Source organism: Babylonia areolata, chromosome 27, assembly GCF_041734735.1.
Source record: "Babylonia areolata isolate BAREFJ2019XMU chromosome 27, ASM4173473v1, whole genome shotgun sequence".
NCBI classification, from domain to species: Eukaryota; Metazoa; Mollusca; class Gastropoda; order Neogastropoda; family Buccinidae; genus Babylonia; species Babylonia areolata.
Window position 1 is genome coordinate 2,717,258 of NC_134902.1, and position 24,923 is coordinate 2,742,180.

Here is a 24,923-nt window from a genome sequence, read left to right on the forward strand (position 1 = left end):
CAAACCACACCAACAGACACACCTCCACACCACACATTTCAACCCACACCACACATTTCAACCCAAACTCACAAACACACAGAGACCTCCACACGCTCTCAAACCACACCAACACACACACCTCCACACCACACATTTCAACCCAAACTCACACACACACACAGAGCTACACACGCTCTCAAACCACACCAACAGACACACCTCCACACCACACATTTCAACCCAAACTCACAAACACACACACCTCCACAACACACACAAGGACAAGACAAAAGCCTTACCTTCAGCTTGCCGGCGACCTTGACGAAGGTGTTGTACCCAACGTGGATCATGAAGGGCACGATGGCGTCCTGAGCCCTCTTGCGCACGTCAGCACTGCGGTCCTCCAGACAGGTCAGCACGGGCAGCACGCAGTCACGCAGCTCCGCCGGCAACAGCTTGTGGGTGGGCAGCTTCTCCGACAGCCACCCCAGCAACTGTCAAGTCACACGTACCCCAGAATGACTAGGTGGTTGTGAGTGTGTGTGTGTGTGTCGTCACCACTTACCCTGAAATGACTGGGTGGCTATGAGTGTCATCACCACTTTTTTACCTTTCTAAAAAGGAATTTTTTCCTCCTAGACTTTCAAGGCCAAAGACCATTCTCTCTGACAGTCGTCATCAAAAGTGACAGGGACAGCTTCAGAAAGATGAAAAGGATCACACACGATCACCACAAGGCTCCTGTCATCTGGAGATGAGTTTTTCAGTTATAACATCTTGACCTAAGAGAACTTAATCAAACTGAAGTTTTCACCAATGGTATTGTTTCTATACATTACAATACAGTACAGTACAGTACACTGTGTACAGTTCAGTACAGTTCAGTACAGTTCAGTTCAGTTCAGTTCAGTTCAGTTCAGTTCAGTTCAGTACAGTACAGTACAGTACAGTGCAGTACAGTACAGTACAGTACAAGAAAACACACACACACACACACACACACACACACACACACACACACAAATGAAGTCAAACAAAATGAAATGAAATAAAATAAAATATGATAAAGTGGAGTGGAGTGAAACAGGGTTGAGCAGGGGAGAAGAGAGTAAAGCGAAAATAAAGCAAAATAAAGTGAAAATAAAATAAATAAAACTGAAATTGAAAAAACAATGAAATAAAAAAAAGGTTTTGAAAAGAGAAAAAACAACTTTTTTTCTTTTAATAAAGAAATAAAATAAAAAAATTCGTAAAATGTATATGTGTATAAAATGCAGCCACCAGACCTCGGCTCTGACGTTGGGGTTCTCCGTCTTGAGGCCGTCCAGCAGGGCCTCACACTCCACAAAGGGCACCAGAGTTGTCTGCTCCACCCACAGGTTGAGGCACGCCACCACTGCCGCCCGTAGCTGGGGCTGAAAACGTTAACACATGCCACGCCTCCCACCGTGAACGACAGATCACCAACGCTCACTTTGCTCCACGCTCTTATCATACCCTGCACCTGTCATACTTGGTTATTTGTGAGTGATGAGATGGGATCCAGTACATGTTCCCCATAACCAGTTACAGTCATTGTGATACCCCAAAGTCATATGTGTGATGATGATGGAGTCTCCCGTCGGGCAGGCAGGCTTATCTGTGTCCTCATATGGGAGAAGAGGCCGATTCTGGATGCGCAGCACTTCCCACAGTTGTTGCAAGGGAAAACGTCTCCAGGAGTTGAGCCCTGCTTCCTTCACTCACGCTTCTCCTTAATGGCCAGCGTTCTCTTGTTTTTAAACGTCTTTATGCCACTAGAGCACAGCATCCTCCAACGAGAGCAGTCAAGTGCATCAGTTTCCCAGGAAGTAATGTCTATGTCACAGGCTTTGAGGTTGGTCTTCAAGGTGTCCTTGAAGCGCTTGCAGGGTCTTCCAAGTTCGCGGTGGCCTTCCTTCAGCTGGCCATACAAGAGCATCTTCGGGATCCTGCTGTCTGTCATGTGGACAACGTGTCCTGTCCAGCGTAGCTGGCATTGGATCAGCAGGCTTTCGCTGCTGGGCAGACACTAAAAACACAAACTACTGGTAGCAAGCATTCAGGCCCATGTCAGCTGACAATACTTTGTTCTGCCGGTTAAAAGTATTCTTCACTGTCCTGAACACTTCCAGAGAAATAACTTTCAGATTAACACCTGCAGGAAATGCATAAATATACTTTCAAGCATTCCTTTTCATGTTTATGTTCAGAGCTGGTTTCTGATACCAGTTATCATTGTGATACCCAAAAATCATACCTATAAAGCATTTTTTTTTTTAAATATATATATACTGACACTGCAACTTCATGCTCAGTACTGAATACTATACCCCAAATCAGACAAAAACAAGTGCAAAACTTGAACCACGATGAAAATATAAATCTTTTAAAGCCATCTACTTTGGCACATGAATGATGCTACCATTTGAAAACAAATCTCAATCACATTACTCCTGATATGAATTTATATCTAACAGAAAATGAGTCAATCTATGCAGCTGTATTGACAAAACTTTAAAACTGGAGGAATCTAGTGAGCAGGTCTTCAGTGCAGAGCCCCAATCACTCTTCAGTTCAGGGTGGAGAAGATGTTCTATACGTTGCTGTATTCACAAGGCTTAAAACTTCTTGTAAAATAATAAAATGGCACATACAATACATCAGAGGCAAACAGCATCTACACACAACTTAATGTTGGTCACACTGTTTTCAGACTACTCTGGCTTTCTAAATTCCATGGGTACGACTGATTTTTGTAATATGAAGTATTCATATGGCACTGACGGGTGCAAAAGCCGAATGGTTAAAGCGCTGGACTTTCAATCTGAGGTTCCCGAGTTCTTCTTCTTCTTCTTCTGCGTTCACTCGTATGCCCACGAGTGGGCTTTTACGTGTATGACCGTTTTTACCCCGCCATGTAGGCAGCCATACTCCGTTTTCGGGGGTGTGCATGCTGGGTATGTTCTTGTTTCCATAACCCACCGAACGCTGACATGGATTACAGGATCTTTAACGTGCGTATTTGATCTTCTGCTTGCATATACACACGAAGGGGGTTCAGGCACTAGCAGGTCTGCACATATGTTGACCTGGGAGATCGTAAAAATCTCCACCCTTTACCCACCAGGCGCCGTCACCGTGATTCGAACCCGGGACCCTCAGATTGACAGTCCAACGCTTTAACCACTCGGCTATTGCGCCCGTCTCCCGAGTTCGAATCTCTGTAACAGCGCCAGGTGGGTAAAATGTGGAGATTTTTTATGATCTCCCAGGTCAACATATGTGCAGACCTGCTAGTGCCTGAACCCCCTTCGTGTGTATACGCGAGCAGAAGATCAAATACGCACGTTAAAGATCCTGTAATCCATGTCAGCTTTCGGTGGGTTATGAAAACAATAACATACCCAGCATGCACACCCCTGAAAATGGAGTATGGCTGCCAACATGGCTGGGTAAAAACGGTCATACATGTAAAAGCCTACTCGTGTACAAATGAATGAACATGGGAGTTGCAGCCCAGGAACGCAGAAAAAGAAGAAGATATAGCACTGAACCTTGCGCACAGACGAATTACAGCGCTTACACACCAGTCACTCACTCGCACAAACAGTTCTGAAAAGTTTGCTGCCAGAATCCGAGGGCTGCTTTACTAAAGTGTGTGTCAAAGTAAAATAAAGGAGACAACAATAAAAACAAACTGCCAAAATGCCAATGTGTAGAATATGTATATAATAATAATATATATAGATGTGTGTGTGTGTGTGTGTGTGTGTGTATTTGTATTTTGCATTTGTATTTGAATTTCTTTTTATCACAACAGATTTCTCTGTGTGAAATTCGGGCTGCTCTCCCCAGGGAGAGCACATCGCTACACTACAGCACCACCCTTTTTTTCTTTTTTCCTGCGTGCAGTTTTATTTGTTTTTCCTATTGAAGTGGATTTTTCTACAGAATTTTGCCAGGAACAACCCTTTTGTTGCTGTGGGTTCTTTTATGTGCGCTAAGTGCATGCTGCACACGGGACCTCGGTTTATCGTCTCATCTGAATGACTAGCGTCCAGACCACCACTCAAGGTCTAGTGGAGGGGGAGAAAATATCGGCAACTGAGCCGTGATTCGAACCAGCACGCTCAGATTCTCTCGCTTCCTAGGCGGACACGTTACCTCAAGGCCATCACTCCATTTATATATATACACACTCACATATACATATACTTTTTTTTTAATATATATAATACACATGTATATATATATATATATATATGTGCGTGTGTGTGTGTGTACACCCACCCTAGGAATTCCCTCAGTGTATGTCAAGTCTAATATCCACTCAAGCCGCGTGATTTTAACTGACTGCAGACCACTGGCCACAGAGCAGAGCCAGCGCCCCTCACCTTGCTGTCGGAGAGGCAGGAGATGAGGCCAGGGACGATGACGCGAACGTGCTGCTTGCAGTGAGCCCCCATGGCTGTGGCCAGCATGGAGCAGATGTTGATGGCCGCCATTTGCTGCACACACACACACACACACGGGGATAGAAGAAAATCATACATATGTACTGGTACCAAAAAACAAAAACAAAACAAAAAAACAAGAGTGGCGCCGACTTTTTTCTGTGTTACTTCAGAAGTTGCAGCCAGGGTCCAGAAGTCGTTTTATTGAAACATGTCTATGTCTCCTTTGATCAACTGATTCTGCAAGCTCAGATTCATTTTCAACATCACTATATGTAGCAAAATCATCCGATTCGAATTCCACCTCACTGTCAGAGTAATCATTGTCATACTTTACTTCCGATAAATCATCAAGCATATCAATTACTTGCTGCGTTGTGTACAGTTGTTTTCTCGCACGTTTTGTCCCTGATTTCTGCCCTGACGGGCCAGGTTGAGACTGCACGCTTCAAGTATTTACACACCACTCAACCAGTGGCTTGGCATTATGCCACCCCTCCCCACCACCGGTAAAGCGGTGGTCAGGGCTCAAAAGGTTAAGTAACATACTTACCGTGACCCACTAGTGCAGACTCCAGCAGGGGTCTGACATTCCTGTCCTGTGCAAACTACTATCCGCCTATGCAGAGAAAACGAAAGTAGCTACGGCCGATAAACTCCCGGAAGTAGGTAACCTCCCCTTTGCCAAAATATGAATCACATTTTGGTAATAGGGTCCAACGTTTCAGACCAAAGGTCTGACTTCAGGGACTGTGTTAGTCAACTTTCACATTGTTGGTTCAAGAAATTTCTTAAATGTCGCAGGGACCCTCTCAGTGAACATGCAGTGTGTCCTAACCCAGGGTTCGTCACTAACGGGAGCGCTGAGCGGAACGCTCTGAAAAAACAAATTGCGCTCTGGAAAATTCCTTGACTCAGAGCGCTTGCACTCTTGATTTTGAAAAGACATAAGCATACACTACTGTATCTAAATTGTTATTCCATTGTCCATCACAAACAAGAGTCAAAAGCGCGATCGTTTTGCATTTACCGAAGTTTGAAAGCCGTCTGTTTACGTTTTGTTAGTTCAACCGTAAGTAGGCCTAGTGAATCAGGGGAGGCTATGCAAAAGAGCGCTCTTCAGACTTGAAGAGTAGAAAAGTGGAGCACACGATCGATTTCGCGGCCGTGCAAAATCAAAATGAATTTATGTTTGAGACTTGTTGCTCTATGTTTTTAGTGTGCGCTCTTAGTTTTCAGTTTGCGCTCATCAAAATTCTGAAACTAGAGCGCAGGCGCTCATGTGAAAAAATGTTAATGACGAACCCTGTAACCATTTTCCAAGCATCAGGAATGCATGTTTGTGCCTTACCCACAGATACCAACCCCTGTCATGTGTTTGTAGGAACTATCAGGAAACTTGAAAGGAACATTTTCACATCAGCAAACGTACATTTTATCTACAAGGCATACAAACACTTGGGTCTACCTGCAAAACAGTGTAACTGCTACAATTAAGCTGACTGGTCCACTCAATACTTTTTCAATGCAAACAAACACACGATCAGCTGAGCATCATCATGTGAGACCAAGGTTAGTAGCGACTTCCCTGGCCTAGGCAAAGAGCATCTGGGTGATGTTACAACAGGAAATAACGTGACCATGCTATGTAGCCAAAAATGAACAATTCTGATGTGGGTGTAACGTCAGAACAAACTGCGATCGAGTGTAACAAAATACTGCAAAATCATAACAGTTTGCATCTCTATATATATGTACTCATACACATTATTTTGTATTTGTATTTCTTTTTATCGCAACAGATTTCTCTGTGTGAAATTCGGGCTGCTCTCCCCAGGGAGAGCGTGTCGCTATACTACAGCGCCACCCCTTTTTTTTTTCTTTTTCTTTTTGTCCTGCATGCAGTTTGATTTGTTTTTTCTGATCAAAGTAGATTTTTCTACAGAATTTTGCCTGAAACAACCTTTTTGTTGCCGTGGGTTCTTTTAAGTGCGCTAAGTGCTTGCTGCACACGGGACCTTGGTTTATCGCCTCATCTGAATGACTAGCGTCCAGACCACCACTCAAGGTCTAGTGAAGGGGGGGAGAAAATATCGGCGGCTGAGCCGTGATTCGAACCAGCGCGCTCAGATTCTCTCGCTTCCTATGCGGACGCGTTACCTCTAGGCCATCAATCCACTTATCTCTGTATCATCCAAAATGGACACACACACACAAATATGTATATGTAACAAAATGCAGGGAACTCTCTGAGCAATGCACAGAGCGTGGCACTGACCAGGTTTTTGTTGGACTCCCCGAGGCGGACCTTGACGGCCTCTGGCAGCCCCCCGATGTTGGCAGTGATGAACTTGGCCTCCTTCAGGATGTCCGTCACCTTCTGCAGACCCTCGTTGCGCACCTTCCAGTTCTTGTCCGCCATCATCGTCAGCAGGCTCTCCGTGATCCGCTCACTGGGGGCGGGCACGCACACAAACACACACACACACACGCACACACGCACACACACACACAGACACACACACACACACAAAGCATGTAAAGTATATCCATGCACCTTTCAGCGTGAATTTCTTTGACAGAATTCTGCCATGCATGCTGCACACGGGACCTCAAGTTTATCACCTCATCCGAAAGACTAGACTCTCAGTTTGATTTTCCAGTGAAACAAGGGAGACTGGAAAGCAGGGGCTGGCCTGTGTGGCATGTCAGGAACAGTTAGTAAATTTGTGAATAAAAAATTTACAATCTAAAATCAAGAAACATAACGGAGTTTCTTGTGCTCGCCCAGTCAAAACAGTAATGTGAGGACTAAGGGTGAGGGCAGGATTCGAACCCAAACCCTCATGGACTCTCTGTATTGGCAGATGAGCGTCTTAACCATTATGCCACCCACCTTCTAAACAACTCAAACAACAAAAACCCAACAAAAACCAACAAAACGGACAACACCAACACCACCACCACCACCACCACCACCTTCACACACCTGATGTCAGTGCGGGGCACCAAGTCCTGGACTTCCTCCTCTTCCTGCGTGCCCCCCTCCCCCCTCTCCTCCTCCTCCTCCTCCCCGTCCCCTCCCGGCGCCAGACCTCGGGTCGCTGCTGGCGGCTTCTGACCCTTGACCTGATCCGTCAACAGTGCACAGAATACATTACAGTCCTCTGACCTGAGCCCAAACAGAAACAACTCATTTCAAGTTCCTCATAGCCCAGCTGACCCACAACGGGGTCATTCTAGGGCTGAACGCCTGTCAGGTCTTAACCCGGAGAGCGCAATGAGCCACAATCATGACTTTCCCTGTGAAGCACAATGAGCCACAATCATGACTTTCCCTGTGAAGCACAATGAGCCACAATCATGACTTTCCCTGTGAAGCGCAATGGCCCACGATCATGACTTTCCCTGTGAAGCGCAATGGCCCACGATCATGACTTTCCCTGTGAAGCACAATGAGCCACGATCATGACTTTCCCTGTGAAGCGCAATGGCCCACGATCATGGCTCTGTTTACATAAGGTCCGAAATTGTTCAGCTCTACTCAGCAGCCTTCATAAAACTGCCTTATTCTGGTGTTACTGCCTCCCTGAATATGCCATTTGTAGCACAGAGTGCTGATCTTGTACTTTATTCGGTGTGAGACAGGGAGCCAGTGGAGATGCTACAAAAAGGAAAGGAGAAGAGGGAAGAACAGAAGGGGAAAGAGAAAGAGAAGGGACGGAGTTTCAGCTTCAGACCAAAAGCGCATGCCGACTAATCCATACACCACATCTGCCTAAAATAAACTGTTTTCCCAAAATCAGAGCTGATCCGTGATCTGTGCATAAACCCAAAGTGCTGGCCAGGTCTCAAGAGCCTACCATGTTTGTGGAAAAAACATTAACATGAAATGAAACCAAATAACGAAATGAAATAAAACAAGTGAGCATGAACTTTCAATTTCATTTTTCATTTTCAAAGAGGTGTCAAAGCGTGCTGACTCATCCGTATGTGCAACACCACATCTGCTTGAAAAAAAAAAAAAAAAGAGAAAAAAGAACAGATGTCTGATCTTTGCATAAACCCAACACACTGATCAGACCCTGACGGGCCTATCAAGGCTTGAGTAAAACATTCACATCAAAAAATTCATAAAAATAAATAAATTAATGTAATACTTAAGAAAAAAAATTTTTTAAATTGAACTGTAATCTTTTTAAACAAAATGTTTAATTCAAAAAATAATTAAAACAAAGCAAGATAAAACAAAAACACAAATGACAATAAAATATAACAATAACAGTGAAAAGAAAAAAACAAAAACAACAACGGGTCACTTTCAGCGAACTTGTGTCCACCCACACAAACATGTGCACACACTCACACCAACATGCACACCACATTTTCAAACTCTGAGAACACCACATGACAGCTAGCGTTCTCTCCCTTGGCTACGCCAGCCTGACCTTTTCAAACTCGGCGTCAATCTGCTGCAGGAGAGCCGGCTTCTCCTCCTCGAAGAAGACACGCAGCTTGGGCCCCATGTACATGTAGGCTGTGGACAGGACGCTGATGGCTGCTGACCTCACAGCCTGCACACACACACACACACACACACACACACACACACACACACACACACACACACACACACACACACACACACACACACACACACACACACACACACACACACACACACACACACACACACACACACACACACACACACACACACACACACACACACACACACACACACACACACACACACACACACACACACACACACACACACACACACACACACACACACACACACACACACACACACACACACACACACACACACACACACACACACACACACACACACACACACACACACACACACACACACACACACACACACACACACACACACACACACACACACACACACACACACACACACACACACACACACACACACACACACACACACACACACACACACACACACACACACACACACACACACACACACACACACACACACACACACACACACACACACACACACACACACACACACACACACACACACACACACACACACACACACACACACACACACACACACACACACACACACACACACACACACACACACACACACACACACACACACACACACACACACACACACACACACACACACACACACACACACACACACACACACACACACACACACACACACACACACACACACACACACACACACACACACACACACACACACACACACACACACACACACACACACACACACACACACACACACACACACACACACACACACACACACACACACACACACACACACACACACACACACACACACACACACACACACACACACACACACACACACACACACACACACACACACACACACACACACACACACACACACACACACACACACACACACACGTCGGTCACCCTGCCATCTTTATCTCCACCTTCTCTCTGACTAACGGTAATGAAAAACAAGGATGCTCCACTGGGACTTTTTAACTGAACACAAGGCCAATTCTGACATTGCATGGATGTTTTATAGGGACAACTAATTGTCAGGACTTTCTCACAGACTTAGTTGTAAAAAAAAACAAGAATGCTCTGTTGGGACCTTTCAACAAGGCCTATTCTCACATTGCATGGATGTTTTATAGGAACAACTGACTGTCAGGACATTCTCACAGACTTACAGTGGTAAGAAAACAAGAATGCTCTGTTGGGACCTTTCACCAAGGCCTATTCTCACACTGCATGGATGTTTTATAGGAACAACTGACTGTCAGGACATTCTCACAGACTTACAGTGGTAAGAAAACAAGAATGCTCTGTTGGGACCTTTCACCAAGGCCTATTCTGACACTGCATGGATGTTTTATAGGAACAACAGACTGTCAAGACTTTCTCTCAGATTAACAGTAATGAAAAACAAGGATGCTCTGTTGGGACTTTTTAACTGAACACAAGGCCAATTCCGACATTGCATGGACGCTTTATAGGGACAACTGACTGTCAGGACTTTCTCAGACTTACAGTGGTAAGAAAACAAGAATGCTCTGTTGGGACCTTTCAACAAGGCCAATTCTGACACTACATGGATTCTTTATTGGGTCAACTGATAGTTAGGAAGGACATTCTCTCAGACTTACAGTAATGAAAAACATGGACGCTACATCAGGATTTTTCAACTGATCACAAGACCAAATCTCACATTGCACGGATGCTTTATAAAGAAAAGTGATTGCCAGCATGTTCTCACAGGTGATGAAAAACAAGGTCGCTCCGTTGGGACCTTTCAACTGAACGCAAGGCCAATTCTGACATTGCATGGACAACTGATTGTCAGAATGTTCTCTCAGTCTCAGACTTATGGTAATGAAATACCATGATGCTGCATTTGGACCTTTCAACAAGGCCAATTCTCACACTGCATGGATGCTTTATAGAGACAAATGACTTTAAGGACATTCTCTTAGGGTAATGAAAAACAAAGATACTCCGTTGGGACTTTTCAAAATGAACGCAAGGCAACTTCGCACATTGCATGGATGCTTTATAGGGACGACTGACTGTCAGGACATTCTCTGACCTATGGTCATGAAAAACAAGGATGCTGCATTGGGACCTTTCAACTGATCGCAAGGCCCATTCTGATGCTGCATGGATGCCTTATAAGGACAACTCATTGTCACGACTTTCTTTGACGTCGTGTATCAACTGTTCCCTTTATTTCCTTTTCAAAATCAGTCTTGGGTATTTTGCTGCTTTGCTTTATAATTCTAATCACCATCATCATGATTTTTCTTCTTTGGGTTAAAAAAAAAAAAAAAAAGCTGATATATAAAAATAATTTGATCATTTTTCAAAGACTTGATTACTTTTTGTTGTTCTTGGTGTGTCGTTTTTTGTTTTTTTTCCAATAAAAAAAAAAACCCTCTAAAAACCAGTATGCCCCCTGCAGTGACAAAAAGATGCTGACACAGCTGCTCACGCCATGCAGCATACTCACAGGGTTGGTTGCTGCCAGTCCATTGTTGATGGCCTTGATCATGGGTTTGATGTTGACCCTGCACACACCACGCACATCTTTCAACAACAACCAAAAAAAAAAAAAAATTATCAGTCAGACATGTCAGTCCTGCTACTGTCAACTGCGGCGCATCAGTGCCGTCCGGAAATATCTGTCCACTGACGCAACATCTAGACTTGTCGTTTCTCTCATTCTCTCTCGCCTTGACTACTGTAACTCTCTATTGTCTGGTTTGCCTGCTTCATCCATTCAGTCCCTTCAGCGCATACAAAACTGCTGCCCGACTCGCCCTCAGAAAGAAAAGATCTGAGCACATCACTCCTCTTTTGCAACATCTCCACTGGCTCCCTGTCTCACACTGAATAAAGTACAAGATCAGCACTCTATGTTATTGATGTATTCACAAAACTGCCCCTTCCTATCTCTGCGGCTGCCTTCACCTCTACACTCCATCTCGCTCACTACGATTGGCTTCGGATCCACTCTGTTTACGCATACCCAGATTCAAACACTCGACTGTTGGCCGCCGTTCTTTCTCTGTCTCTGGACCTTGCGATTGGAATGAACTTCCTCTTTCGTTTCAAGTCTCCACACTCAGCTCTTTCAAGTCTGGCCTTAAAACCCACCTCTTCCCAAAATAGCCTTCCTTGCCTGCCCTTCCTTGTCTTTAGTTTCTACAGTTTTAGAGTTATGCATGCGTGTGAATGACTGGTGCGAAAGCGCTTTGATTTGTCTCTGCACAAGATTCAGCACTATATAAATACCATTATCATTATTATTATTATAAACACACTCCGTAATACAGCACACAACACAATGATAAAAGAAGCAACAAAACCAAAGAAATGTTGACGATGAAAAAGAATGGTCTGATTTCCTAGAAGGATGCTGCAAAAGCTGTGTGAAGTTCTAGCACTGACTGAGGAACAAATCTTGAGAGAGAAATATTCAAAATAGGAAATTTTCTACCTAAAATTATGTGTAAGTAACATACTTACCGTGACCCACCAGTGCAGACTCCAGCAGGGGTCTGACATTCCTGTCCTGTGCAAACTACTATCCGCCTATGCGGAGAAAACTAAACTAACTATGGCCGACAACCTCCCGGAAGTAGGTAACCTCCCCTTTGCCCCCTTGACTAGCGCTCTCTTTTTCCGGCAGCCATCATGACTCCTGTTCTGTGCTCTTCATACGTCTAAGGTTTTTTCGTATTTTCTGTCTATCTGTTGATTCTCTGGCGTTCTCGGTTTTTTGTCAAATTATGTCTCCAACCAGGTCACATAATTATATAGCTCGATTGGGCGATCGGGCTAAAATTAAGGCGTGATCGTACAGACTTCAAACAAAGTTAATGACCACTTCCTAAAAGCATCACTTGATTTCTCAATGAAGACAACGCTGCAGAGCTGGGGGAGAAACGGTGCACACGGGGTTTGGCGTCTGTGAAGATGGGCCAACATTCTAAACCTTACAACAATACCCATGAAAACCCTTTATCAGTTTCAACACCACCACCAAAAACAAAACCACCAAAAACCCACTGCTTCCAGAAGAGCTGTCCCACAGCAACTTACTTCAGTCCAAACTCTTTGATAGCTCCAGCCAGCCAGTTCAGGGTCTCAGACTGATTCTTGGGGTTCTTCTGTTCGAAAGCCAGAATCATCGCCTGAAACATGACACAAGCGTCAGTTGTATTGTTGGCATCAAACAGCATCCACCATGACAAAGAAAATGGTCTCTCACACACATATGCACATACATGCATGCACGCGCGCGCGCACACACACACACACACACACACACACTCACAAACAATGCACATAATTATGCGCAACATATGCACAGAAACACACACAGAGATATACACAGCTGTGCACACACTCAAACACCTACTCAAACACCTTCACACACACTCCTACCCACACCCACACACACCATCCCTGACCTGTGTTACACACAACACACACACACACAAACACATACACACACACAACCCACCACCCCCACCCCAACCCATACCCACCCACCCACCCCCACACACTCCCCCTGACCTGTTCGGAGACAAACTCCAGAGAGCAGGCCTCGCTGATACAGCTGAGGGTCTCCTGAGCGGCGGCCCCGTTCTTGACGTCCCCCACCTTGTCAATGATCTCCCCCAGCACAAACTCCGCCGCCTGCCGGGAGAACTTGGCCTCCTTCCCCAGGTGACCCAGCAGCTCCAGCTTCAGCTTCAGAACCTGAAACAGGCAAGATCTCGTCAGCAAACTTACAACAAAAAAGACCTTTCAAGAGCGACAAAACCAAATTCAAGACCTGAACAGGCAAGATCTCATCAGCAAAATTACAACAAAAAAGGCCTTTCAAGAGCGACGAAACCAAATTCAAGACCTGAACAGGCAAGATTTCGTCAGCAAAATTACAACAAAAAATACCTTTCAAGAGCGACAAAACCAAATTCAAGACCTGAACAGGTAAGATTTCTTCAGCAAATTTACAACAAAAAAGACCTTTCAAGAGTGACGAAACCAAATTCAAGACCTGAACAGGCAAGATTTCATCAGCAAAATTACAACAAAAAAGACCTTTCGAGAGCGACGAAACCAAATTCAAGACCTGAACAGGCAAGATTTCGTCAGCAAAATTACAACAAAAAAGACCTTTCAAGAGCGATGAAACCAAATTCAAGACCTGAACAGGCAAGATTTCGTCAGCAAAATTACAACAAAAAAGGCCTTTCAAGAGCGACGAAACCAAATTCAAGACCTGAACAGGCAAGATTTCTTCAGCAAATTTACAGCAAAAATACCTTTCAAGAGCGACTAAAACCAAACTACTACCTTCTGGAAGACAAATCTTGTGTGTCTGTTCAGAAAATTTGTTCATTACTTCTGTCTGGTGCGTGCGTGCGTGTGAATGACTGGTGTGAAAGGGCTTTGGTTTGTCTCCGCACAAAATTCAGTGCTACATCAATACATTTATTACTGCCGTTATCAACATCACTATCACCGCTATCATCATCACTTATTACTTTCAATAACATCATCATTACTTTGAATATAATCATTATCATTTATCACTATCATCATCATCATTGATTATTAATAATCATAACAATAATAACAATAACAACAACACAGACAATAACAATATTAACCATGACAATAGCAAAATAATAATAATAGACACTTGTTGAGCACTTTCCTCCATAACAGGTAGCTCAAAGCGCTTTATAAACATTAAATACATACACACACACACATATGCTAATATCATATTATGGGAACAATTCTCTCTCTTTTCGCTCTGTCTCTGCCTGCCTATTTATCTTTCTCTCTGTCTGTCTGTCTCTATCTATCAAAGAGGGCGCTAGCCAGCGGGGCAAAGGGGAGGTTATCGGCTGTAGTACTTTCGTTTTCTCCGCATAGGCGGATAGTAGTTTGCACAGGACAGGAATGTCAGACCCCTGCCGGAGTCTGCACTAGTAGGGTCACGGTTAAGTGTGTGTAATCAAATATCTCATTTTCTTCTTCTCGTCTTTGGTATGTTTTCCTTGATATTTTACACCTTTGTTCACTTCTTTTTCTTCCTCCCTTTTTTTTTTTTTTTTTGTTGTTATTATTATTATCATCATTTTTGTTTGTTTTCGAGGGCTGGATGAAAAAAAAACAACTGTGTATGGTATGCTTAATATATTACCCTCAGAAAAAAAAATGTTCATGCATTCATTTGTATCATTAACATTATCATTATGATGAAAGGTAGAGGGTGTCTCACCTGGAAGTTGGTTTCCTTCAGACCAGGTTTTTTCTTCAGCACACGGACGAACACCTGGCAGGGAATCTCCTCCTTGCTCATCGTCTTCACCATCTGTCCACACACACACACACAGGCCGCTGTCTGCTGTCACCTTCACAGCTTTTTTGTGGTGTTGTTGTTGAATCTAACTGTCCACAACTTTCCAAAATCATCAAAGATATATACTTCTTTTTTTTTCTGAACATCCCCCCATACCCCCAATCAGCATCAAAGATATATACTTTTTTTTTCTGAACATCCCCCCATACCCCCAATCAGCATCAAAGATATATACTTTTTTTTTCTGAACCCCCCACATTATCATCAAAGTTAGATATACTTTTTTCCCCTCAGAACTTTCCTCTCATCCCACATCACATCACTTCATATACATTTCTAAAGCTGACACTACTATAGATCATGTTTTGAATGTTGATACCACTTTATATCATGCTCATGTTAAAAATACTGATACCATTTTAAATCATGGTTTGAAAAAAAAAAAAAAATTTTCTAATCATACAACAACACTGACAGCCATCACCATCAGTCTTGAACAAAACAGTGCGACTGTTTTCTACCCCACCATTCAGACAGCGGCACGGTTTCCCTTCCAGGCACAGCGAGCTACTCACGTCCGAGAACTTCTCCATGGCAGCCAGTCGTTCCTTCCAGTTGGCACTGGCCAAGCCCGTCAGCACGTCAGCAGGAAGGGCAGCGGCCGCCTTCTCTTCCACCGCCTCGTCCTGCATCAACAATCACTTCCAGTTTCTCAAGCAGGCGTCGCTGCGTTCGGACAAATCCATCTACGCTACACCATCTCTGCTAGGCATTGCCTGACCAGCAGCTTAACCCACTCTGTTTACGCATACCCAGATTCAAACTCTCGACTGTTGGCCGCCGTTCTTTCTCTGTCTCTGGACCTTGCAATTGGAATCAACTTCCTCTTTCGCTTCGTCAAGTCTCTACACTCAGCTCTTTCAAGCCTGGCCTTAAAACCCACCTCTTCCCAAAATAGCCTCCCTTCCCTGCCTCTTCCTTGTCCTCAGTTGCTCCAGTTTTAGAGTCAAGCGTGCATGTGAATGGCTTGTGTGAAAGCGCTTTGATCTGTCTATGCACAAGATTCAGCGCTATATAAATACCCTTATATTATATTATTATATTATATTATTATTATTATATATTATAACCCAACGCGCTTAGTCAGGCCTTCAGTGCATGCATATATATTTGTGTACCTGAGTGGATTTCTTCTACTCTATGGGGAGGGGTGAACGTGAAGGGCAAAAGTAAGTGCTGGTTACAGGTGTTTTACACCAAAATTAAACACAAACAGTGAATGAAAATATGATTATGATACTGGTGATAAAACTAGATATATACAATACAAAATCATATCATCTTGTAATATTTTCCATTTTGTTATATCACTCCATCCACTTTCAAACACACTGTCCTACCTGCTTTCCACACACTGTATACATTTTTTTTCCTTCCGTTTTAACTGACTTGGATTCAAATGTTTTCTCTGGAATCAACTGATTTCAAAGATCTGCAAATTCCATAAAACTTGTCTACATGATAGTACATGTACGCCCACATCATAGCTAAGACAAACAAACAGGGAATGTTATCATATCTACCTGTCTAGGGTAATTTGTGACAGCTGCACCTGAACTGAATTAAAGGTAATATATGACAGCTGTACCTGAACTGAATCAAAGGTAATATGTGACAGCTGTACCTGAACTGAATCAAAGGTAATATATGACAGCTGTACCTGAACTGAATCAAAGGTAATATGTGACAGCTGTACCTGAACTGAATCAAAGGTAATATGTGACAGCTGCACCTGAACTGAATCAAAGGTAATATGTGACAGCTGCACCTGAACTGAATTCAAGGTAATATGTGACAGCTGTACCTGAACTGAATCAAAGGTAATATGTGACAGCTGCACCTGAACCAAATTAAAGGTAATATGTGACAGCTGTACCTGAACTGAATCAAAGGTAATATGTGACAGCTGTACCTGAACTGAATCAAAGGTAATATGTGACAGCTGTACCTGAACTGAATCAAAGGTAATTTGTGACAGCTGCACCTGAACCAAATTAAAGGTAATATGTGACAGCTGCACCTGAACTGAATTAAAGGTAATATGTGACAGCTGTACCTGAACTGAATCAAAGATAATATATGACAGCTGCACCTGAACTGAATCAAAGGTATAATACACAGCTCTACGGTCCACTATAACTGACTCCTCCATCCAACAGCCCACCACTTCATCATTCCACCAGCTTTCCTTGTCCTTCTCTCTCTCAACACCTCCCCTTCCACCCTCTCCCCCCCACACCCTCCCCCCCCCACACCCCTTCCCCCTCCTCTTCCCGTCTGACCGCTCATCCGTTCTCCACACCTACCTTGAGTGAATGTGTGTGCTGAAAAAGTCTGAAACATGCACACACACATGCACGCACACACGCATGCATATGCATACACACACACACACACATACACACACACACACACAAACCCACACAACTGCCAACAAAGACACCACCACCCCCCCCAAGCTCTCTCAGGACTTACGGACAAGATGGTCTCGGCAGGCTGGTTGTCCCCCTTGGCCCCCTTGCCTGCAGCCCCCTTCCCTTTCTTGGCCCCCGCGCCCCCACCGCCCGCCTTCTTTCCCGCCGGCTGCAGTCACAACACACCAACATCATAATGATAACAACAACAACAACAATAATAACAATAATAATGGATACTTATATAACACACTATCCACAAATCTGCTCTAGGAGCTTTACAAAAACGCTTTTGTTAACATAAAACATTATATCTATGTTACACACACACACCAAAATGTGACTACACACACACACACACACACACACACACGCACATATACACACACACACACGAACTGCATACATACATTTTAACATACATGTGTATCTAACAGCTACCCTAACACATACGCACACATAGGCAGGCACAAACTTACATAAACACACGCACACACAATACACATTCATATACATGCATGTAATTATGTACACATACATATGTATACACACATAGTCAAGCACAGCTAACGCAAAGGAAGTGGACCTGCCACAATTGAACTTATTGCTGAGGGAAAAGGTGAGTTTTGAGATGAGATTTAAAAGATGCGAGGGAATCAGAATAACAGAGGTTATCAGGGAGGTTGTTCCACGTCTTTGGCGATTGAAAAGACAACAATCAATAAATAAAATGCTGGCCTATACAGCGCAGAAACCCCCCATCTCAGATGGAGGGGGCTCACCACGCTTCACAATAAAACATACAAATTCAAGACAAAGTCAACAAGCTGTCACATGCCTTTTGGCTAAAATATACACATTCAAGACAAAGTGACAACAACAAAAATTGTCAATCAACACAAGCACCATCAGTCTAAAGACACACAGGCACAAACCACAGCAAAACCATGCACACCATATTCACATCTGGGCACATGCCTGACAGCAGCATAACCCATCGCTCTTGTCAGGCCTCGAGTGCAAGCAAATATATTTGTGTCTATCAGAGTGGATTTCTTTCACAGAATTTCGCCAAATAACACCTGTGTCGTGTTTTGCTACTGGTTGACTTATATTGAAGAGCCAGTCAGAAAAACCGTAATATTCTGAAGTCAGTGAACGTAGTAGCAACATTGCCGTGCCTTTTCACTGTGTTTTGTGCATGTGCTTTGGATAAAAAAGATCGATTTCTACCATGAAGCGTGCAGAGTCTCAACCTGACACGCCCCCTTTGATCAACTGATTCTGCCTGCTCAGATTCATTTTCAACATCACTATCTGTAGCAAAATCATCCGATTCGAATTCCACCTCACTATCAGAGTAATCATTGTCATACTCTACTTCCAATAAATCATCAAGCATATCAGTTACTTGCTGCGTTGTGTACAGTTGTTTTCTCGCATGTTTTGTCCCTGATTTCTGCCCTGACGGGCCAGGTTGAGACTCTGCACGCTTCAAGTGTTTACGCACCGCTCAACCGGTGGCTGGGCATTATGTCATTTTTCTCTGCCACCCGTAAAGCGGTGGTCAGGGCTCAAAGGGTGTAATTAAATACCAATTATTTGCAAATTTTGGCTCAGGAGCTCGGGCAGAAGGGTTAAAATTGCTCAGGAACTCAGGGCTCAAAGGGTTAAGGACACTCAACTGTACCGTAACTGCGAGTCCAAGACGTTACATCAAAATGATACAAACGCCCAGATATGATGTGCTATTAAGATGTATCAACCAAGAACATCAAACAGTCTTACAGTTTTCACAGTACTGTCCTGTGGATGGACTTCACCAGAACTCAGCTGGCAGTGGGGAGGGGTGGGTGGAAGGTTGGGGTGAGAGAAAAGACTGGCACACAACAACACAACACAACACAACACAACACAACACACACACACACAACACACACACACACACACACACACACACACTCCTTGAACTGGGCAAAATAAACTAACAGTATAATACAAAGTTTAATACATATTCCTAAAAAAAACAGAAAAAAATAACAGTAAAATGCATAATTCAGTACACGTTCCTGAAACCGAGCTGAGTAACATCAAAAATAAAATACACAATAACTAAACAATACATGAAAATATACTTAACCACCAACATACCTTTTTGGCAGCTGTCTTGGCCTGGAAAACAGAAATAAAGAATGGTAGTGGGAATGTCAAATCTCAGTGCGGCAGAATATTTAACATATGAACAAGAAACTGAAACCAGCTACTATTATCTATTCAACAGATCATTTAAAACGAAACATGTACTGAAGGCATAAAGAAATCTGAAACAATATCCGTAGATACATCACAGATGATTTCCCTGGTCATGAACTGCTGAGTGATCTACCCATTCAACTGACAACTTTCCACGGTTCCAAAAACAAAATACTTCTTTTTCTGCATTCTAGTTGCAGGCGTAATACTTAACTCTGACAAATGTATAATGATAAACACTGTGGACAGACTGGTGCTGCTGAAAAATGATACTTCACTAACCTAATTTTTGTACTTTTTTTCCGTAACAGATTTAAACAGAGCTGGGCATAATAAGCCTGCATTTATCAAATAACAACTTTTCTTTTAGACAGTATTCTCAAGTTTTGTCAAAAATAATAAGAGAAGCAAACAAAATGAAGAGACTGATAAAGTTATATGCAGAAAACCCGTCACCGGCATTTGCGCATGTCAAGTGTTGAGTTTACACTTCATTTGTCAAGTGTATCAGCTCATTCATCATCACCATTACTGAAGAATATTTATGCTATGTTTACACTTTAAAAAAAAAAGGGGGGGGGAAGGAAAAAGAGGAATCAACAACAGTGAAGCTTTGATGCAGCCATCACAGAACAAGAGAGGCAAGGCCTTCAAGACTCACTTGTGATACATTAAGTCCCCTAGCATTAATTACAGAGTAATTTCCCTTTTTTACTATCTGCACCAAAAACGTTTGCAAAATAAATAAAACTTCCATGCTTAGCAAAAGAAGTTCCTGTTTGAACAAAAAATGATAACAATGACTGCTCTTGTTGTTGGGTCAGAATATCAGATCAAAGTGCCAAGTTTAGAGAATACAAAAAATATAAATATAACAGTAAATGCAGTTTGCATATAATTAGGCTTCTTTTTTTTTTTTTTTTTGTGCCCATCCCAGAGGTGCAATATTGTTTTAAACAAGATGACTGGAAAGAACTGAATTTTTCCTATTTTTATGCCTAATTTGGTGTCAATTGACAAAGTATTTGCAGAGAAAATGTCAATGTTAAAGTTTACCACGGACACACAGACACACACACACAGACACACACACAGACACACACACACACAGACAACCGAACACCGGGTTAAAACACAGACTCACTTTGTTTACACAAGTGAGTCAAAAATGAACAGCAGGTTAAATAAGTTGTTATCAATTTATTCATCGTTGTTGCTTTTGGCCCAACCAACCATGCATGTCCAGATTAAATACACTGGGGTTTGTTTTCATTCACAAATGAGGATTAACACCACCGACTGCGTTGCCCCTTGCAACTCAGGCCATGCAAAGTTCACACACAAGCAGGCAAAGATCTCTTCTTGGGAATCAATCAAATCTAAATTCTTCAACAATTACACAATCCTCAACGGTTACACTTACAGTCAGCTTTTCGCTTTACAGATCACCACTGATCAAGTACTTTTGTCTGCGCACAGTAATTTCTATGGATTTTATTTGAAAGACAAATGATGACTCTATAGGGTAAAGGGTGGAGATTTTTACAATCTCCCAGGTCAACATATGTGCAGACCTGCTAGTGCCTGAACCCCCTTCGTGAGCATATGCAAGCAGAAGATCAAATACGCACGTTAAAGATCCTGTAATCCATGTCAGCGTTCGGTGGGTTATGGAAACAAGAACATAGCCAGAATTGCACACCCCCGAAAACGGAGTATGGCTGCCTACATGGTGGGGCAAAAACGTTCATACACGTAAAAGCCCACTCGTGTGCATATGAGTTAACGCAGAAGAAGAAGAAGAAGAAGACTCTATGGTAGTTTGGACATAATTATCCCCTGCCCCCACTTCAGCAGCAGAAATGGAAAAAGAAACGTCAAGATGACGGGATCAATGATACACAGTATAAACATGCCAGATGACAGGACCACCGAAGAAAACATGGTAAGTTATGACACTCACTACATACACACCTACTGACAGGCTAAAATTTCACAGTATTATCACACATCAGTTGACTACAACTTGCAGCAACTTCTTGAACCTGTACTAAGTTAAAACTAAGGCTAACAACAGCTCAAGTAAAAGACAGAAGCATCAATACAAATAAATGTGAACAACTATAATAATCATTCACAGCATTAAATTACAGTTACACAATGACATTTGTGAAAGGATCAACAGGTTAGCAACAGCTGTGTATTAATACAAAAGTAGAAGTTAAGGAAAGAGATAGGGAATACACAAACATCTACAAGCTAGATTCGACCCCTGGACTGTCTACAAGCCCAGAGGCAGACAAGACCACCAAAGCGGCCCGGCCCTGCTTGGAGGAAAGACACATACTTACCGCGGAGGCAGCAGGCGCAGAATCTGAAGCCTGTGGACACAGCACAAGTTAGCCCACAACATTAACTGGCCACAACAACGACGTCACGACGAAGCAGTACAGTGGGGACAGCAAATCAAATGAAAAGACAACAGTCACAAAACAGCCAGAAAAAAGACCCGGAGTTTGTCTTTCTTTGTTTTCTTTTTTCTCCTCCCTTCTTTCCTTCTTTTCTTTCTGTCTTTCATTTGCTATCGTTTCGGGGAGGTGGGGGGGGGGGGGAGAGATAAAACAAATCTTTGTAGGTTTTGTGCCAGTTCTTTCTTTATGAGCTTCCTCTATTTTCATCTCTCTTGATTTTTACCGCCATGAACTGTGTTTGGAATCTGGCATCACACGCGTGTTCCATACTGGTTGGTTATCTGGCACATCAAATACATCATGACAAATTTTTTGCCAGGTGAGCTTCACTTCCAGTATGCAGACCGATCCATATACACTACTGTATTACAAAAAAAAAAAAGAAAAAAAAAAGAAATTAAATATTTTCTCAAAATCTATGACTGAGCAAAGAAATAATCTATACCATTTAGTTTTGTTCCCTCTTTAATTGGTGGGAGTGACTCATTTTTAACACTGAAAAATACAGGGCTGGGGTCCAGATACCGTTTTTACCAAGATGTATCTCTTCATACCAAAACAAAGGGGAACAGTCATCAAAATGGGAACATGGAAATCTGTATACTCGAGAAATACTCCCACCCATACAATTTTCTTAAATGTTTGGTCAGACTGGTTCCTGATACTGTCTTGTTTCATGGAGCAGCTCGCTACACGTGTACTTACAATCCACAACACACTAATATCAAAACTCAAAACAATGTTTCAAACTTGAGAGAAGATAGAACATGGAGAGTGCAAAACAGGGAACAAACCATCAAATGCAAAACGTGAAACAAAAAGCTTCAAAGCTGAGGGAGAATATCAAACAGATATCAGCAGCATCTCTCTCTCTCTCTCTCGCTCTCTCTCTTAGAAACTGATATATGTGATAATGGTATAAAGATAAAACAAAAGCTGATTATTGGCTCAGTGTGATTTGAAACTGCATGTGAAAAATGTCCAGATTTTGTCTACAAGGAATTGCCAATATAGTCCGCTGATATTTCAAATTGGACACTGTTGTAATGAGTATGTTAGTAACAAGCCTTGTACGTGTGCATTGATACATGTATTTATAAGTGTGTGGAGTATAAAATGGGATGAGAGGACAGAGAAGGAGAGGGATGTGAGGATAGGGGGATGAGGGGAAAGGGTAGGGTGATGAGTGATGAGTGAGTAAGAGATATGCATGATAAGTAATGAGTGAGTAAGAGATATGCATGATCAGTAATGAGTAAGAGATATTCATGATATGTGATGAGTGAGTGAGAGATATGCATGATAAGTAATGAGTGAGTAAGAGATATGCATGATCAGTAATGAGTGAGTGAGAGATATGCATGATCAGTAATGAGTAAGAGATATGCATGATATGTGATGAGTGAGTGAGAGATATGCATGATAAGTAATGAGTGAGTAAGAGATATGCATGATAAGTAATGAGTAAGAGATATGCATGATATGTGATGAGTGAGTAAGAGATATGCATGATAAGTAATGAGTAAGAGATATGCATGATATGTGATGAGTGAGTAAGAGATATGCATGATAAGTAATGAGTGAGTAAGAGATATGCATAAGTAATGAGTGAGTGAGAGATATGCATGATAAGTAATGAGTGAGTGAGAGATATGCATGATAAGTAATGAGTAAGAGATATGCATGATAAGTAATGAGTAAGAGATATGCATGATAAGTAATGAGTGAGTAAGATATATGCATGATAAGTAATGAGTGAGTGAGAGATATGCATGAGATGTGATGAGTGAGTGAGAGATATGCATGAGATGTGATGAGTGAGTGAGAGATATGCATGAGATATGATGAGTGATGAGTGAGAGATATGCATGATGAGTGATGAGTGAGCGAGAGATGTGCATGAGATGTGATGAGTAAGTGAGAGATGTGCATTGTAAGTGATGTGATGAGTGAGTGATATGCATGAGATGTGATGAGTGAGTGATATGCATGAGATGTGATGAGTGAGAGATATGCATGAGATGTGATGAGTAAGCAAGAGATATGCACGATATGTACATGTGCCTGGGGCCAAAGTACATTAAACCATTCCCAATATTACTCTCTTTTATCACTGGGTAGCTGTTTTTTCTGATCTTGGTATCATCTTCCAAAGTGCACAATTCACAAAGGAAAATTATTCAACAAACTGACAACAACAATGGAAAGACAAAAGAAAAGAAAAATGAAAATCAGCAGAGTCTGTTTAGATAATCTCAAAAGGTTTTGGGGGCAATGGAAGTCAACTTTAGCTTTAAAGTGAAAATATCAACCGATGTAAAATAGTGCACTGCTTACAACT

At 42.6% G+C, this 24,923-nt stretch overlaps 1 protein-coding gene across 4 annotated transcripts in view; it reads right to left on the reverse strand.

Annotated features, from left to right (window-relative positions):
* The window catches only part of LOC143301419 (cytoskeleton-associated protein 5-like), an 87,449-nt gene that overhangs the window by 37,213 nt on the left and 25,313 nt on the right, over positions 1 to 24,923 (reverse strand). For 3 of the 4 annotated variants that reach the window (XR_013057780.1, XM_076615699.1, XM_076615698.1), the window contains exons 15-28: positions 22,463 to 22,492; positions 20,010 to 20,030; positions 17,920 to 18,027; positions 15,960 to 16,070; positions 15,304 to 15,396; positions 13,581 to 13,766; positions 13,104 to 13,195; positions 11,509 to 11,566; positions 8,906 to 9,031; positions 7,447 to 7,586; positions 6,736 to 6,910; positions 4,398 to 4,511; positions 1,269 to 1,397; positions 282 to 476 (exon numbers count right to left, since the gene is read on the reverse strand). Coding sequence is in view for 3 of the 4 variants with exons in the window: in XM_076615699.1 (XP_076471814.1) it covers positions 282 to 476; positions 1,269 to 1,397; positions 4,398 to 4,511; positions 6,736 to 6,910; positions 7,447 to 7,586; positions 8,906 to 9,031; positions 11,509 to 11,566; positions 13,104 to 13,195; positions 13,581 to 13,766; positions 15,304 to 15,396; positions 15,960 to 16,070; positions 17,920 to 18,027; positions 20,010 to 20,030; positions 22,463 to 22,492 (1,578 nt within the window). In the remaining variant the exon portion in view is untranslated. The remainder of the gene's footprint in view (positions 1 to 281; positions 477 to 1,268; positions 1,398 to 4,397; positions 4,512 to 6,735; positions 6,911 to 7,446; positions 7,587 to 8,905; positions 9,032 to 11,508; positions 11,567 to 13,103; positions 13,196 to 13,580; positions 13,767 to 15,303; positions 15,397 to 15,959; positions 16,071 to 17,919; positions 18,028 to 20,009; positions 20,031 to 22,462; positions 22,493 to 24,923) is intronic. The other variant, XM_076615700.1, reaches the window with a different exon arrangement.